Below are 18300 nucleotides of genomic sequence, written 5' to 3' on the forward strand. Positions count from 1 at the left end.
CACCTGGTGGTGAGTTGGCTTCGATGGTGGGGGAGGATGCCGGTCAGGCGTGGTAGGCCCAAACGTGTTGTGAGGGTCTGCTGGGAACGTCTGGCAGAGCCCCCTGTCAGAAGTAGCTTCAACTCCCACCTCCGGCAGAACTTCGACCACATCCCGAGGGAGGTGGGGGACATTGAGGCCGAATGGGCCATGTTCCGTGCCTCTATTGTTGAGGCAGCTGACCGGAGCTGTGGCCGTAAGGTGGTCGGTGCCTGTCGTGGCGGCAATCCCCGAACCCGCTGGTGGACACCGGCGGTGAAGGATGCCGTCAAGCTGAAGAAGGAGTCCTACAGGACCCTTTTGTCCTGTGGGACCCCGGAGGCAGCTGATAGGTACCGGCAGGCCAAGCGGAATGCGGCTTTGGTGGTTGCTGAGGCAAAAACTCGGGCGTGGGAGGAGTTTGGGGAGGCCATGGAGAATGACTTTCGGACGGCTTCGAGGAGATTCTGGTCCACCATCCGGCGTCTCAGGAAGGGGAAGCAGTGCAGTGTCAACACTGTATATGGTGGGGATGGTGCGCTGCTGACCTCGACTCGGGATGTTGTGGGTCGGTGGGGGGAATACTTCGAAGACCTCCTCAATCCCATTAACATGCCTTCCAATGAGGAAGCAGAGCCTTGGGACTCAGAGGTGGGCTCCCCCATCTCTGGGACTGAGGTCACCGAGGTGGTCAAAAAACTCCTTGGTGGCAGGGCCCCGGGGGTGGATGAGATACGCCCGGAGTTCCTCAAGGCTCTGGATGTTGTAGGACTGTCTTGGCTGACACGCCTCTGCAACATCGCATGGACATCAGGGACAGTGCCTCTGGATTGGCAGACCGGGGTGGTGGTCCCCCTCTTTAAGAAGGGGGATCGGAGGGTGTGTTCCAACTACAGAGGGATCACACTCCTCAGCCTCCCTGGAAAAGTCTATTCAGGGGTCCTGGAGAGGAGGGTCCGTCGGATAGTCGAGCCTCGGATTCAGGAGGAACAGTGTGGTTTTCGTCCTGGTCGCGGAACAGTGGACCAGCTCTATACCCTTAGCAGGGTCCTGGAGGGTGCATGGGAGTTTGCCCAACCAGTCTACATGTGTTTTGTGGACTTAGAAAAGGCATTCGACCGTGTCCCTCGGGGAATCCTGTGGGGGGTACTCCGAGAGTATGGGGTACCGGCCCCCCTGATAAGGGCTGTTCAGTCCCTGTACGATCAGTGCCAGAGCTTGGTCCGCATTGCCGGCAGTAAGTCGAACCCGTTTCCAGTGAGAGTTGGACTCCGCCAGGGCTGCCCTTTGTCACCGATTCTGTTCATAACTTTTATGGACAGAATTTCTAGGCGCAGCCAGGGTGTTGAGGGGGTCCGGTTTGGTGGGCTCAGGATTGGGTCACTGCTTTTTGCAGATGATGTTGTCCTGTTTGCTTCATCAGGCCGTGATCTTCAGCTCTCTCTGGATCGGTTCGCAGCCGAGTGTGAAGCGGCTGGGATGAGAATCAGCACCTCCAAATCCGAGACCATGGTCCTCAACCGGAAAAGGGTGGAGTGCCCTCTCAGGGTTGGTAGCGAGATCCTGCCCCAAGTGGAGGAGTTCAAGTATCTCGGGGTCTTGTTCACGAGTGAGGGAAGAATGGAGCGTGAGATCGACAGGCGGATCGGTGCGGCATCCGCAGTAATGCGGGCATTGCATCGGTCTGTCGTGGTGAAAAAGGAGCTGAGCCGCAAGGCGAAGCTCTCAATTTACCAGTCGATCTATGTTCCTACCCTCACCTATGGTCATGAGCTATGGGTAGTGACCGAAAGAACGAGATCGCGAATACAAGCGGCTGAAATGAGTTTCCTCCGCAGGGTGTCTGGGCTTTCCCTTAAAGATAGGGTGAGAAGCTCAGTCATCCGGGAGGGGCTCAGAGTAGAGCCGCTGCTCCTCCGCATCGAGAGGAGTCAGATGAGGTGGCTCGGGCATCTGATCAGGATGCCTCCTGGACGCCTCCCTGGTGAGGTGTTCCAGGCACGTCCAACCGGGAGGAGGCCCCGGGGAAGACCCAGGACACGCTGGAGGGACTATGTCTCTCGACTGGCCTGGGAACGCCTTGGGATTCTCCCGGAAGAGCTAGAAGAAGTGGCCGGGGAGAGGGAAGTCTGGGCATCCCTGCTCAAGCTGCTGCCCCCGCGACCCGACCTCGGATAAGCGGGAGACAATGGATGGATGGATGGATGGATGGATGGATGGATGGATGGATGGATGGACAATAAAGCTTTATGTCTAACACATCAATGCACCATCCTTGAAGTCTCTTAAGTCTTTGTGATTTGATTTCAGGCTTTTTAAATTTACTAGTTCTTCTTACTCATTAACTTGAGAAAGGGTTGACTTTTGCATTTTCATCCTCCTCTGGCTCTCTTTTGGCATTCCAATTTTTTTTTTCAACTGTTGTTCTTATTTACTCTCAAACCTGTTAGTGCTCAAGTTGTTTGACTTGTGCATTTACTTGCTGTGTCTTAATTCCTAAGTCATCAACTGAGCAGTTCTTTTATGTTTGCTATTCCACTTGAATTTTGGTAGCTGAATTTTTTAAGTTGCCCTGCCCTTTAAGTAATATGTTTAAATATACCCCTTTACTTTTCATATACCTTCATACATAAACTTTCATACCAGTTCATTTTAAGGCATATCTAGTCTGAATTTGCTTTAATTAAATTTTGTGGTTTTAGTTTTTGCATATACACCCTACTATTGAACAATAAAATATATTATATTAATGATCATTAGAATCTAAGTGCTTGATCCCTGTTCTGGCTTTTGTCTTGATTATTAGAGAATATTAAATCTAGACAGGAGACTTATTTCCTTTGTGTTAAAAAGTGTCAATGATTCCATACATCAGCTCCTCTTCATGAATACCACTATTTGTTGTATTTCTCCAATTTATATTCTGGAAAAATAATCACCCTTGTTATTATATTATTTTCATCTAATCTTGCTTTTCTTAAAGGAATACTCCACCCAAAAATGTATTTATTTATTTATTTTACTTTTAACTAAACTCATGTTGTTTGTAGTGATTGGCGAGAAAGATTTTAAATCTCATGTTTTATTCAAAACATAGAAGACTTCAATGGCTAATGGAACATACCAATGCTGAACAAACAGCAGACAATATCAAATCGCCCATGAAAAATATTTCAATATACTCTTGCTGCATAATGCGTATGTCCCAAATATATGTAGTTTTGGTGAAATATTACTAAATAACCCACTTCAGAAAATCTTCTTGTGAACAGATTGGTCGGGAGCATTCATACAGGATCAATCTTTTGAACTGAAAGCTTGATCCTGTTTGGCTCATCTAACACTTCAAACAACAGGGTAAGTAACAGCTAAAAAAATATTTTTGAGTGGAGGTATTCTTTTAATGTTATTGTAAAATTGGATGGAGTATTCTTTTAATGTTATAGAGTTGTATATTAACTAACTTTAAATGTCGCTATGTAACATTGCAAGATTTTACAAATGACCATCTTGTATTTATTTACATAGCACTTTCAAAAACAGACTATTCATATTTTGTTTAGGATAGCTCCACTTGTCATCAATGCAATGGAAAATTTGAGAAGTACTTTTTTCCTTTCAAATGCGGGGTGTCTGCTTAGTCACCCCTTCAGTAGAGAGTCTGTCAGTGCATTGGTCAGCAATATTTAAATTAATGCTATTAGGCACACTTGAAAGGACACATTTTAGAAGTTTCACATACATAAGCTTACAAAGAGAGAGAGAGCAGGATGATCTCAGGATTTTGTCATCAACTGAAGAGTAATAAAAGATTAGAAACTTTCAGATGTCACAGGTATTTGATCCACATTTCACATTTGTGACAGATTTTACTGTGTTGCAGTCACTTACTAAAGATAATAGATTCTTACAACTTACAGTGTTTTGTTATATGTGTTACATGATTGGTTTCAAGAAAGTCATCTCTAAATCTGGATAAGCAGGGAATCATTGCTAAATTTGTTTGCTATTATTCAGAGCCTAAAGGCAGAAAAGTATTATACCCTCAAATGTACAGCAAGCAAAGCATCCACTTTTCAACTACAGTATTTCAGCATACAGAGATATTCTGGTTATTTTTATTAATTTATAATACAAACTGTACCTTAAAAATGTAATGTATGTGAGAAGAGCATTTTAATAATAGCTCGTTGACTTGGGAGATATCTGCACCATATAAACAATCCGAACAAGACCATAAAGCTCCCTAGTCAAATATATATACAAGTCTGAAAAAATATATATGCTGTACAGTTATGGCCAAAAGTTTTGAGAATGACACAAATATTAATTTTCACAAAGTTTGCTGCCTCAGTTTTTATGATGGCAATTTGCATATACTCCAGAATGTTATGAAGAGTGATCAGGTCAGTTTCAGTTAATTGCAAAGTCCCTCTTTCCCATGAAAATGAATTTAATCCCAAAAAAAAACAAGGCTTCAGGGCGCCCAAGAAAGTCCAGCAAACACCAGGATCATCTCCTAAAATTGATTCAGCTGCTGGATTGGGGCACCACCAGTGCAGAGCTTGCTCAGGAATGGCAGCAGGCAGGTGTGAGTGCCAGACTTCTGGAGGGTGGCCTGGTGTCAGGTAGGTCAGCAAAGAAGCCACTTCTCTCAAAAACATCAGGGACAAACTGATATTCTGCAAAAGGTACAGGGACTGGACTGCTTAGGACTGAATCCTCTTTCTGATTGTTTGGGTGAGTGCTAACATCACCTTTCATGGTTTGTGCATTACATTTCTAATAGTAAATAGATAAGGAAGTATTTAAACTAAAAGGAAATATTCTACAAAACATAAGAAAATATGATTTTTTTTACCATTAATAGTTGAAATAGTTCAGATTTATGAAAATGTATTGTATGGAAAACATGACTTGATTATTTGTTACATTAAATTTGGTATTTAATTTTTTGTTTGCTTGGTTTTTTTGTAACTCCAGCATTTAGAGTGCTCTAAGCAAAAGTGGTACCTTGTTGAAACTCTCCAGTTTTTTGAAAGTGAAAGATCATAGAACACATATATCAGCACTTTACAGTGCAGAAGGCAAAGGTTGCAAAATGATGAGATCATAATTGATATTAACACTAAGGCAATGGAGTGAGGAGTATTCTTCAGAATGTACACATTCATGCTTACTATGAAATCTTAAGTATTTTTGTACTTCTGATAAATGTTGTATTAAAAATGGAATTTCAAAATCCACTATAAAAATGTATAATACATATATATGTTTTTATTCACTTTTTAGGTGATTTTTTTAGTTTTAATTAAGGTTGAAAATAAAAAATAAAAAGCATTCTCTTTTCTAATTTGCAAGTTTTTAATTTTGATGTTTTTTTCTATTTTGGGCAAAAAACACAGTAATGTTTTTAATTTTGACTTAAATGAGCAGACCTTACCTTAGATAATGATGTTCAGGCTTGGGAGATTTTTTAAGTGAGCTTAGCTCATGTGTAAATAGTTTAATAAATAATAAATATGTGTCATATTTTCATTTTTAAATAACACAGAAGGAAATGCTTATTATTTTTGCCTCTTTTTTTATAGTCCTATCCAATGGTACTGCAGTATCGGCAGCGGATTGACTTTGGATAAATTTAGAAGAACACAGAGTGAGTTTGCTAAGAGGACTGCTGCACTAACCGTTAAACCCATCGACAGATTGCGCAATGAATGGATGTGCCTGATCCAGGGACACAAAAGCATTCTTCGTTTTGTTCTGCATGCAGATCGAACCTTGTTCTTGTTTCATCTCTTTATTCTGTTTCCTTTTTTATGACTTTTTTATTCTATATATATATATATATATATATATATATATATATATATATATATATATGTATATGTATATATATATATATATATATATATATATATATATGTATATATATATATATAATATATATATATATATATATATATATATATATATATATATATATATATATATATATATATATATATATAATATGTGTGTATGTACTTTGTGCCATTCTTGCTACTTTGACTTTGTAGGTTTAGTGTGTTCATATTTAGTTATTACCACAATCTCTAAGGTAACACCTAGCATGGGTTTTCCACTTATCTTTCAAACTCCATATCTATATAATTGATTCATTAGTCATGCTAGGATTAAAATTAAGTTGGGTCACGTAATTCTAAGAATAAAGTATGAACACATTTTTTATATTAAGTACCCTGTTTCCATTTGCCATCTTACAAAAGATTTTTCGAAATGTATGAACCAAACGGAAGTAACCTTTTACAAAACAGAGAGTGAATATTGAATGCATTTCATTTGCAGCCAACAGTAAAACAGTAAAATGGAAAATGTTTTTTTAAATTAAATAGGTTGATGCTGCCAAGACAACTGTGAAGTGCTGGGGCACCTGTAGGCAAGCGTTGGATAATTTAAATAAAATGCAGTGTCTTCACATCAGTGAAGTAGACTGATTTAAAATGACGGAGCTTCCACTGATAAGGACTTCCAACAGTAAGAGTCAGGTCCAGGCAGGTGTTCCAATGAGAAATTACCATTATCCAGGCCTTTAAGCGGCCCTCAATGCACACATATGACAGCAGATTCAGAAAATGAAGGGATTGACTACTACTTTACAAACATACACTTTTTTTATGTGTTGTCATTATCAACACAGGGTCACAGGGAACTGGTGCCTATCCCACCAGAAAAGAGCAAAAAGAAAGAAAACAACCCTCAGTACTCACTTGATTTATGAAAGCTATGGAGCCACCAGTTAGGCCAACCGCAACATTTTTAGGAAGGGGTAGAAAATCAGAAAATCCAGTCATACAAAACACATAAACATGAGAACAATGCCCACACTTCATACAAAAGTACAGAAAGGTAGGAATTAAACTTGAATTCCTGTGAAGCTGTAGTACTAACCAGCACAACTGTTTAATGATATGTTTTAGTTCTGACAGATATACTGTATTTAAAGCAACATAAGTCCTTTGATGTTTTTATCCAGATTTTTGTAGGAGAGGGTCTTGGAAAGCCAAATCTCAGCTTGAGAGATAGACAGAAGGTAGGAACAAGCCTTTGCTAGGACATCAGTCCATCACAAGTGATAATTACACACACACACACACTTATACACTCACTGGTATTGGACCATTTTAACATATGGTAAAAATTGTGAATTTACTTCATAGGCCAGACATATTTAGTGGAACTATAATGATGCTGATAAAAAAAGAAAACTGCCATATTGCTATGGTAAATTTAAAGTGATTTTGAATGCCTTAGAAGTATAATGTTATTGCTGTACGCAAATATTTTTCATGCTTAATTTTCTGAAATATATCAGTGTTTATATTGTTGATAATTATCCATAATAATAGAAAGAAATGAACACATATTGCAAATATTTTGCTCAAATCATTATGTTCTTATTATTCTTCATTTGCCATAGAGCCTAGTTTTGTAAACAGGATGTTTTAAATGGCTTTTCCAAATACAAATGTCATTTGTAAATGTATTTTCAGCAAAAACACATAACAGGAAGATCTTCATTTGCAAAGTCATGTAAAGCATGAAATTTCACATGAGTAAATTCTCTCAAATGATCTGTTTCCATCCACCTATTTTACACTCTTGCATTAATATTATAATTTGACCAAATTTATATAATATATTATCTACCTCTCTTCACCTACTGAAAATGTGTGAATTACAGAAAATAAATAGTCCTTATATTATGTGATAACATAAACTCAACTAAAACAGGATGATTTTACAAGCTGTGTTAATCTGAATGGCCTGTTTCCGTTCATCTTATGTTTTTAAGATTTCTGGCATGTGTAATATACATGGTTCATGAAAACAGGGTATATATGACAGAATAAAAAATATAATTTTAGTTACTGTACATACAGTAAGGACTTATTTCAAGGTAAACATATGTTAAATGTTTTGTTCATGTGTTAACTGTTTAGAAACACTGAATAACTGAACCATTTCCTATATAGAAGGTGTCCACCAAAAACAACATTGCAATGCTCTATTTGTTCTAAATGGATTAGTCAGTTGGAAGACAAAATTCAGTAAAGTTCCAGTGTAATTTTTAGAGGAAATGAAAATTTGTAAACTGTAGATAGTAACAGATTATAACAAAGGACTTACCAGTTATTTTAAAGAATATTGTTCCTTAGCACATACTTAATTGTGAGAGCAAATGCAAATCACTTACTTAGAACGTTTTTCATTTTTTATTTTTTAAGGTATGGTACTGGGTGTTTGTCAGACAGTTACTACAAAAAGAACCCATAATGGGATACAGCCAGAAAATGCGTTGAGCATGTTAGGACCATGAAATTAATTAAAAGTATAACATGTCGCTGAACAAAGAATATTAAATGCCTCTTCCAGCTATATTGGTAAGCTATTTTTAAAATGTTTAACCTCATTTTGTATGGGCCACATTTAACAATCGTTAGCTTTAGCAATTTGCACTGGGAGAGATTTGTATAAACTCTCTTGCATTTTATATTTTTATTCTGACTAATTTGCCTCTGCATTCTTAATTACAACACAATACGTTTTATTTGCAGTATTTTAACAGGAACTACAGGCTATTTAAGGTGCATCTGTCCATCAGTATCATAAGATTTTGTTATTTTGGACTTTTCTTTGCTTTAAGATCGGATACTGTCCTAGTCTTAAAGTTGTGAGTTCCACTTTCAGTATTTAATAGTAGATGTAGCAAATTCTTTTGCAATTATTAATTTTACATTTGAACAAATAGGTAAACTTTGATTGAAAGACAGATATAGGGTACGGATTTAGTGTAAAATTACAAATCAGAAGGAGATAAATGTATTCTACAATTTCAGAATGGTTATAAGTAACATGGATGTATATTTTTTGGTCACACACATCACTGGGTACAAAACAAAAAGATTTTTCATGCTATCAAAAATTTTCATTCCATTGTTATACAGTAATCCCTCACTTATCACGGGAGATAGGTTCCAAGGCCGACCGCGATAACTGAATTTCCGCGAAGTAGGGACACTATATTTATTTAATTATTTAACGTGTATTTGGACGTTTTTAAACCCTCCCTGTATTGTTTACAACCCACCATTTACTCTATTAAAAACAGGGACAACTGCTAAGCAATATGAAATCGGTAGATAAGTTTACACTTACTGTATAGCGAAGTACACGTAGCAGCTTGTAGGCGGTCATGACGTCGTCGACCTTGTTGCAAAGATTCCTAAAGCAGATTCCATCCAGACTACTGCCTTATCACGTCCACTTGCAACTCGTTTTGCACCCTGGTTAAAGGACACTACGGCTTTAGATCTTATATGCTTTTCCTCCTATTTAAATAAAAAGAATCGATGTCCTTCAGCGATGTAGCTGTTCCCTTCCTTCAACATATCCAAAACTTTTACCTTTTCTGCAATCATTTGCATCTTCTGTTGGTGCTTGGACACGGCCCCTGAAGCATTAGCACGTTAATGATGAATGAGTGAGATGAGACTTCCTGGTTAATGCAGCACTCCATCGCTGAGCCAATCAGCAGCACACAGGAACTTAACTGCGTGCTCTGATTGGGTAGCTTCTCAGCCATCCGCCAATAGCATCTCTTGTATGAAATCAACTGGGCAAACCAACTGAGGAAGCAAGTAAAAAGACCCATTGTCGGCAGAAACCCGCGAAGCAGCGAAAAATCCGCGTTATGTATTTAAATATGCTTACATATAAAATCCGCGAAGTCGTGAACCTGCGAAAAGTGAACCGCGAAGTAGCGAGGGATTACTGTACAGTGTTTGGTACGGTGGCCCCAAAGGGCAAGTGACAAAAAATGTAAAGGTGTGATGCGCAGAATTAAATGTGGTGTCGCATAATTAGTAAAGGTAATGTGCACAGAATTAAACAAGGTGACAAGCACATTCAAACGAGGTGAAATGTGAAATTAAATGTGGTGCCGCGCAAAATTAGAGATGATGCGCTCACAGTCAAAGGGGTGACGACAAATAAAAGTGTACAGAAAGGGTAGGTACCTTGGCAAAACAAAAAGAACACACTGATTGGTGGCAAGGTTTGCCTGTCAGTCCACAGGGGAAGTTTCTGGTTAAGTGGTGTGCTGAGTGACAGAAAGTTAATGTAGCATTTTGTTTTCAATTAAATTGTTGGTGATAACAGTTTCTGATGTATTTACATTATGGTGTACATTAACAGGCTGACATCCATTTCTTTACCTACCCTTTCCGTACACTTTTACTTGTCGTCACCCATCTGATTGTGAGCACGTCATCTCTAATTTTCCGAGGCACCACATTTAATTCTGCGCATCACCTCATTTGAATGTGTGCATCACCTTAAGTGTGCAAGTCTCCTTTTTAATTGTGCGCGGCACACCTTTAAATGTTTTGTCACTTGCCCACTGTAGTATGAACATATAAAATATTGCAGTTATGTATTTATAAAGCTTGACGCATTCCTTTAGAAGAAAAGTCTCAGTGAGTAAATGCATAAAACCTTCATTTCCCCATGCCACACACAAATCTGATTACCTTAGTCTGTTTTTGTGCCAATTTCTGATCTCATAATAGCTTTTTTGGCAGTATTGATGGAGTCTCAAATGTAACAGATAAGAATGCAAAATGTGCCGTTACCTTGGAATTTCTAAGCATCTCTTTATGTTTAAAAAGGCACTTTTCCTTTTGGGAAGAATTATATTTTCATATGTTAAAAAATACCTTTTTTATATTTATATACCTAGACAAGAATGTTGGTTTAAGGCTCAGTGTTAAGAAACTAAGCTATTTTACTAATGAAATGTGGAAAGTGTAGTTTCCAAACCAATTAATGTATCATGTATCTTGAAGCAAAGTTAAGGACATTCAGTATATAAAAATGGTTAGAAAGCAGATAATTTGCTCTTTGTGTTTAAGTTGTATTATTAGTATTAGTTATGTAAACTTTTTCAGTTTTCGCTCAGCTATATCAATTTAATGGGAGAAAGAAAGGGAAGTGCAACAGTTATTCAAATGCCATGCCTGTTATTTCCTTTAACTATAGTAAAACAAATTCTTCCTTGCTTTGCAGTAACCCTTGTTTTATTTTGTCATTTACATTTTTTATAGCAGCAGCTATTTTGTTGATATAACAGTTTTTATTGTTTTCTGACAAGAATAGTTGATAAGCATATAGAATACAGAGAAGAATGGAATTCTTGAATTTAGAAGATCACATTTAAGAATGCAGAGGTATTCAAAATACCTAAGTTTAATAGTATTTTGTAGGGTAGTCAATTTAATTAAAAGTATTAAGAGAGTAACCTGCCTTAAAGTGAAACATTTGTGTTTAAAATTTGATGTAGAATTACATCTATCGTATGCTCCACACCACCAGAAATAATAATTTGCATTCTACTTTGAGAGAAAATCCAAATCTAATAAGAGACTGAATTCTGATACCTTTACTTAATATAAGACTTTGGAGAAGAGTTGGAAAAAAAATCTTAACGATGGTACAGTGGTTTATCTGTTAGTTTCTAAAGTTGTTTTGGTGGATATTAATTTAAACTCTTTCTGTGCTGTTCCATTATGAAGAATATTATGTATTTTTGTAAGAAAAAGCACTTTTAAAGATATTTTATCTTTAAAAAATATATATATATATATATATATGTTGTACATTTTCCAGACAATGAAAAATGCTGCTTAGAATAATCTATTCTATTTTTCAATGTAAATGTGCCTAAATGGATTTCAGTTGCTTTAGCCCACTGTTTCTTAGGGACTACACACAAATATATACACAACATTAACCAAGCAGCTATTGTGTTCTATTAGGGAAAACAGTCACACTTTCTTCAAGGTATGTTGCTCTGTTCAACCTGTGGTAAAAAGAGCGTGTTATTATCTATGCCTTTCTCTTGTATTCTTCCCTTTTGTCCTGCATTCTTTTATTAAATTATAATTTAAAACATTTCATTGAGTAAAAAACACATTAGAAATTGAAATACAACTGCTACAACAATAAACAGCAGAAAAAGATGTTGAGCGGTTTGCCACATAAATAATTGCAAAGTGGATTTTGAAACGTTTCAGGGTCATTTCCTAAATACTGTAGGCTACTAGTGCTCAATATTTAAGCTGTTAGCATGTATGATCATATTTTTTTCTGTTGTAGAAAAGAAAAAATATGTGAGGATAACGTAGGTCAGATATAAACTCACAACAAATTCTGGGTTCAAATTTTGGTATGCATTAGAAAAACTAAGCTATTATAATAGTTATTCTTTTTTTATTGTAACAATTTTGTAGTCCAGAATTCCAACTTAGAACAGATCTGTGTAACATGGAAAGAACCATAATAGACAGTAATAGGAGTCGGGCGTAAGACTTAACAGCTTTGCTAGTGAATGGTTTTCTTGGCCACTCTAGTAAATGTATTAGTGTGTCTTTCATGTGATGTGTTGCTCTTTTAGGCATTTTAAGTGCAGAACAGTTAAAGCCAGACTTCAGATGTGTAAAATAAATTATTTACGAGAAACATGTATGCTTTCAGTGAGCTGGTTTACTTGCTTACAAAAAAGTGCTGCACTTGTTTCCAAGGCAATATTAACAATGTAATTTTGTCATAAATGCTGCAATATTTGTGCAAGAAGTAACAGTAACTTTATGTATTCTGCACCTCCATTTATGTACATTTTTAAAATGATGTTGTATTTAGACCTAGATTATGAAAGGCATGTGCCAGTGTTTGCAAAGTTTGTAAAAGAACATATGAATCAAAAACTGTGAACTTTATTTATCAAAGCAGATATGTTTCCAGATTTAGATATTGCTAATGAGATATCAACACTAGCTGCATTCACTTATAGAGACAGTCACAATGTCTAACCAAGGAACATTGTGGCGATCTAAAATTGACTCTTAAAGGCTTCAATTGATAGGAAATGCCAACAATACCATTAGATGAAAAATACAAGTCTTAGTCACATAAAACTAATTTTTCAGTAAAGTAGACCAGAGTTCTAAATGATCTTGGCTCAATAAGTAATGCATTTAACAAACAAATTGAACTTTAAATACTAGATTGTAATTTATGTTACAAAAAAAAATCAGTACATATTACTTAAGATAAACGTATTTCCTATTTAATAATAATTATTATTTCTCCCATTTCAATTAGTTTATGTTCAAAGCGCAGACTTGCTCAGTTTTTCAAGTCACATTTTTACACAGAACCACAAGAAAATAATTATTTTGCTACTACAGTGATTACATCTTGCCTGAAGAAGGGGCCTGAGTTGCCTCGAAAGCTTGCATATTGTAATCTTTTTAGTTAGCCAATAAAAGGTGTCATTTTGCTTGGCTTTTCTCTACATTCATAATGGCTAACACGGTACAACACCCTAGTACTACTACAGTGATTAAGCAGAAAAACAGATGACTGTAGAGCACTTCAGGAATGATTTAGTGAACACTGATAGTTCCATGTTGGAAGCACACATGAGCCATTTTATGAGTTATTACATTTATTTGCATTTTATTTGCTATATTTTTCAAAGTACCATTTTCAAACATAGTGGACATGACTCACTGAAAATCATTTTGAGCAGGACACTACAAGAAACAAAAGAGGTTTGGAACAGATTGTGACTGGCAAACTTTAAAGGCATTTAAATAAAACTTTTATTCACAGTTTAATCACAGTTTTACTTGTACTTAATAGGTGTGCTGTGAACAATATTGTCCAGACCTGCATTTGAACTTGGGACAGCCCTGTTTGAGTACATTGTAGCATCCCAAAATACTAATTAAATATTGCCTTGGATACTTCCTGAGAGGGCCACTGTCAGGTTTTGCTGTAAGATACCCTAAGTAGAGCATCTACAGTGTCACTGTGTTACTGTGTGTGACCAATATATCTCAAAACTGAAAACTGTGCATTTCTGGGTCATTTTTTTGCTGCCAAAAGTTCATTTACAAGGCATCATATAGCTTTTTGCTAAGTCTGTTTCAGTATGGGATATTGCACATTATGTTAGCAGTAATTCAATAAGAAAACCCTAACCCATATGTATAGTGCTACAGTATCTGTATAAGTACAAAAGCAATACATTTACAGGTGTCGTAAACATTCAGTCTATTTTTTTTTTGCTTTTAACATTCTTTGTAATTTATTTTTATGTGCAATAAATAAAAAAAAAACTATACTAATAGACTGGTGTTTTTTTTGCCCTTTCTGATTAGAATATTAAATACAAATTGAAAAGGCTTGTGTAAAATATAATGTTTAACTATTCTATAAAATGTTTGTGTTATAGCGGGTCCATGGCTCAGAAAAAGGTGGCCGATTTTTAAATAAATAGTTGAATAGCCAGCTCAGTCTCCATGGGTGCTCGTTATCATGCAGGTGCGGGGGGGTTGGTGGAGTTATTGGGGCGAGATGCACTTGCATGTGAGGGTGTGGTCTGTGCTCATTTTCTTTATTGGGCAACCTGCAGTGCAAGACTGAGACACTGCGCCCATGTAGGCATATAAGGAAAGACCCCGCATGAGAAAAGGAGAGAAAAAAGGAAACGAGATCGGCAGGAAAAAAGAAAGAGAGGCGATTTTTGAGGTTTGAAGTCTGCAAGTCAAGAGCTGGAGGCTGAGGAAGGGACTGCAGTTGCTGTTTCCACCAACTACTGCAAGACTTAAAAGAGGTGAGCTGGGAAGGTGAGATCGGCAATATGCTGTGCTGAAAAAGAGATGAGACAGAGGTGTGAAAAGACAGAGAGAGACTGGAGGTTAAAATGAAAGAAGGAAAGGAAATAGGATTGGGAGACAGAAGTGCGAGAGCCTGTGCTGGAAGGAAAGGCAGGTGGTCGGGAACGAGCCATGGGGCTGAAAGAGCTGGAGGCTGTGGAAGGAGTGCACCTACTAAGTGCTTTCCTGTGAGGGAGAGCGGCCTGAACTGCAGTTTTCCCCACGGATGCAGAAGGACTGGCAGCAGGGGACATATAAAGTCTTGGATTATGCACCCCACTAGGAACCATAGCCCAGTAGAGACCTGGGCCTATGAAGTGATGGTTGACTACACCTGTCGTTTGGACATCTTCTCAATGGCCACATCCCATATGGGATAGTGAGTTTTAGAGAAGCGGTCGCTACTTGTTTTTAAACTCTGGTTTTAAGAAAATATTTAATTAACTATTTTTAATCTCCACCTGAGCAATGTTGCATTTTTATAGATGATTTATTTATTGAAGGTATGCACTGCACTTTTGGAAACATTGTTTTTTGATGGTTTTTAATAAAAAAATTTTTTTGCACTTTTATGCATCTACCCCTTGCTTTGTGTGAGTGTCCTCATCCACTGGCACATCATTTGGGCACGTTATCGGCGGTAGTGGGTGGAAGAGGCTCTCTAGAGCCAGTGGGAGTGTGGAGCTGACCTGCACTATCACAGTGTTCAACCACCCAAATAATAAAAGTGCAGTAAAGGTGGAAAATAAGAGCATTGGTAATATGGACATGGAACAGACTGTCCAGAAATGCGAAAAAGTTTCTACTTTCTAGGAACAAAATAAATGAGAAACTGAAATAACTTTGTTGTTAGGTAGTCAAATTACCTCAATTTTTTATGTTATTGTTTGTATTTGAAAAGTAAATAAGTAAAAATTAAAGATGAAATTATTGTAAAAGAAGTTTGCCACATACCTGTAAATGACTGGTTTTACCACAATTAAAATTGTTTTTCAGATTTGCTGAAGAAATATTACCTCTCAACGGGCCTGCAGTGTTGGAGAATTCTGCAGAAGGTGCTTAGAAAGTTGACAGGGACAGTCAGCACAATCCTCACCCTTATGCCATGTTTAGTTTTTATACATCTCGAAGTGAGAGTAGAAACAGGCGTATGCAAAATTTTTGTGCGTATGCACCATTTATACATGAGGCCCAAGGTCTTTATAGCCTGTGTATTTGCCACCCAGTAATTCAATTGAAAGTTAGGTAGTGCCATGCACCCTTCTGCTTTAGGTCATTGTAGAGTCGCCCTTTTGGATGCATGGATGTTTCGAATTACAAATAAATGAGGTTATGATTGAATCTAATTTCTTAAAAAATTATAATGTATATTTGGATGCTTTGAAATAGGAAGAGAAATTTGGGAAGGATTGTCATCTTAACAATGTTGATTCTCCGTGATAACGTAAGGTGGAGGGCACACCATCTAGTCACGTTGTTTATTTTTTTCCATGTAGACAGCAAAATTTTGTTGAAAAAGAGCTTTATATTTGCTTGTGATATTTACGCCTAGATGTTTACACTGATCTGCTAAAATAACGAAAAGTGCTCAGTCATGATATTGTGTGCTAGAGAAATCACTGGAAAGAGCACACTTTTATTCAAATAAATTTTGAGTCAAGATATCTTTTGACAGTCTGCTAGTGCTTTTAGGATTGCTGGCACAGAATTTTGTGAGTCAGATGTATACAATACCATATCATCTGCATATAGTGATATTTTCTGGAGAAAGGCCTTCTCTGAGAATCCCCTTTATCACTGATGCATTTTGAAAGTATATGGCCAATGCTTCAATGGTGATTGCAAAGAGCAAAGGTGATAAGGAGTATCATTGTCAGATACCAGGTTCTAGTTTGAAGAAGTCTGAAATAATGTTAACACAAACTGAGGCTTCTGGACTAGTATAAAGTAGGTTGATCCATGCACATATGTTTGGCCCAAACCCAGATTTGTGCAAAGTGGTGAATAGGAAGTCCCATTCAACCATATCAAATGCTTTTTAAGGTCTCTGGGGTGTTAGATTTAATGGGTGAATATATTATATTAGGGGCGGCAGTGGTAGCGCTGCTGCCTTGCAGTAGGGAGACCTGGGTTTGCTTCCCGGGTCTTCCCTGCGTGGAGTTTGCATGTTCTCCCCGTGTCTGCTTGGGTTTCTTCCAGATGCTCTGGTTTCCTCCCACAGTCCAAAGACATGCAGGTTAGGTGCATTGGCGATCCTAAATTGGCCCTATTGTGTGCTTGGTGTGTGTGTGTGTGCCCTGCTGGCGCCCTGCCCAGGTATTTGTACCAGGCTTGTGCCCTGTGTTGGCTGGGATTGGCTCCCATGACCCTGTGTTAGAATATAGAGGGTTGGAAGATGGCTGACTCACTGACGACTAGATTATATTAAAACATCAGAGGTTAGAAATTAAGTGTGTCATTTGATATTACAGAAAGAAGCACTTTCTCAGTTCACCTGGTCATTATTCAGAAGAGAGATTGGTCTGTATGATGCACATTGTAGTAAGTCCTTATTTTTCTTATGAAAGATGGTAATTAATGCTTTGCGAAAAGTTTGAGGTAGAATTTTGTTATCCTTAGCTTCTAGAAACGTTGCAGATAATATTGGAGCTAACTTATTTGAAAATTTTTAATAAAATTCCATTGGGTAGCCATCAGGGTTTATAGCTTCTAGTAATTCTGAAAGTGTCAAACGTTTGTCCAGTTTCACAGCACTAAGAGTATCTAGCTGTGGTATCTGTAATGAATCAAAAACCTTATTAAATTATGTCTTCTTAAAACCGAGTAGAATATAAGGACTTATAGTACTCTCTGTAAGTTATATTTTTATGGCAAATAATTTTATCTCCATCTGTACTGGTAATTGCTGTTTTTGCATTGCGGACTTCCTGCTTGTGGGTTTGTTGGACTAAGATCTTATTGGACTTCTGTCTGTGTTCATAACAATGATGTCGCGATTTAAAGATGAGCTGTTCCATTTCTTTTGTTGTCAAGAGGTTTAATTCTGATTGCAAAGCCTGTCTTTTCCTATAAAATTTCTCATTTGGAGACCTGGGGCCTCATGCATAACGCCATGCGTAGAACTCACACTATAACATGGCGTAAGCACAAAAGCGGGAATGTGCGTACTCACAGAAAAATCCAGATGCAGGAATCTGTACGTATGCAAACTTCCACGTTCTTCCGCTACATAAATCCTGTTCAGCGTGAAAAGTAATGCACGTGCATGCGCCTTCTGTCCCGCCCAACTCCTCCCAGAATTATGCCTCTTTGAATATGCAAATCGATATAAATAGCCTTCTGTGAAAAGACAATGGGAAAAGCATGGGGGAAAATATAAGAATTTCAGCGAATACCAAGTGGAGGCAAAGGAAAAACGTACTATTTGTTGGTTTAAACAGTGGTATAATCAACAAAAGAAAATTGATTGAGTGACATAGTGTCGGAGAAACTCGAAAGC

At 37.5% G+C, this 18300-nt stretch overlaps 1 protein-coding gene across 3 annotated transcripts in view; it reads left to right on the forward strand.

Annotated features, from left to right (window-relative positions):
- The window catches only part of LOC114647005 (polycomb group RING finger protein 5-B), a 123580-nt gene extending 117712 nt beyond the window's left edge, over window positions 1-5868 (forward strand). For all 3 annotated transcript variants that reach the window (XM_051923098.1, XM_028795459.2, XM_028795460.2), the window contains exon 9: window positions 5610-5868. In XM_051923098.1, coding sequence (XP_051779058.1) covers window positions 5610-5657 — 48 coding nt within the window. In that variant the 3' untranslated portion in view covers window positions 5658-5868. The remainder of the gene's footprint in view (window positions 1-5609) is intronic.
- Window positions 5869-18300: the final 12432 nt, after the last annotated feature.

The sequence above is a fragment of the Erpetoichthys calabaricus genome, chromosome 2 (assembly GCF_900747795.2).
Source record: "Erpetoichthys calabaricus chromosome 2, fErpCal1.3, whole genome shotgun sequence".
Classification (NCBI taxonomy): Eukaryota; Metazoa; Chordata; class Cladistia; order Polypteriformes; family Polypteridae; genus Erpetoichthys; species Erpetoichthys calabaricus.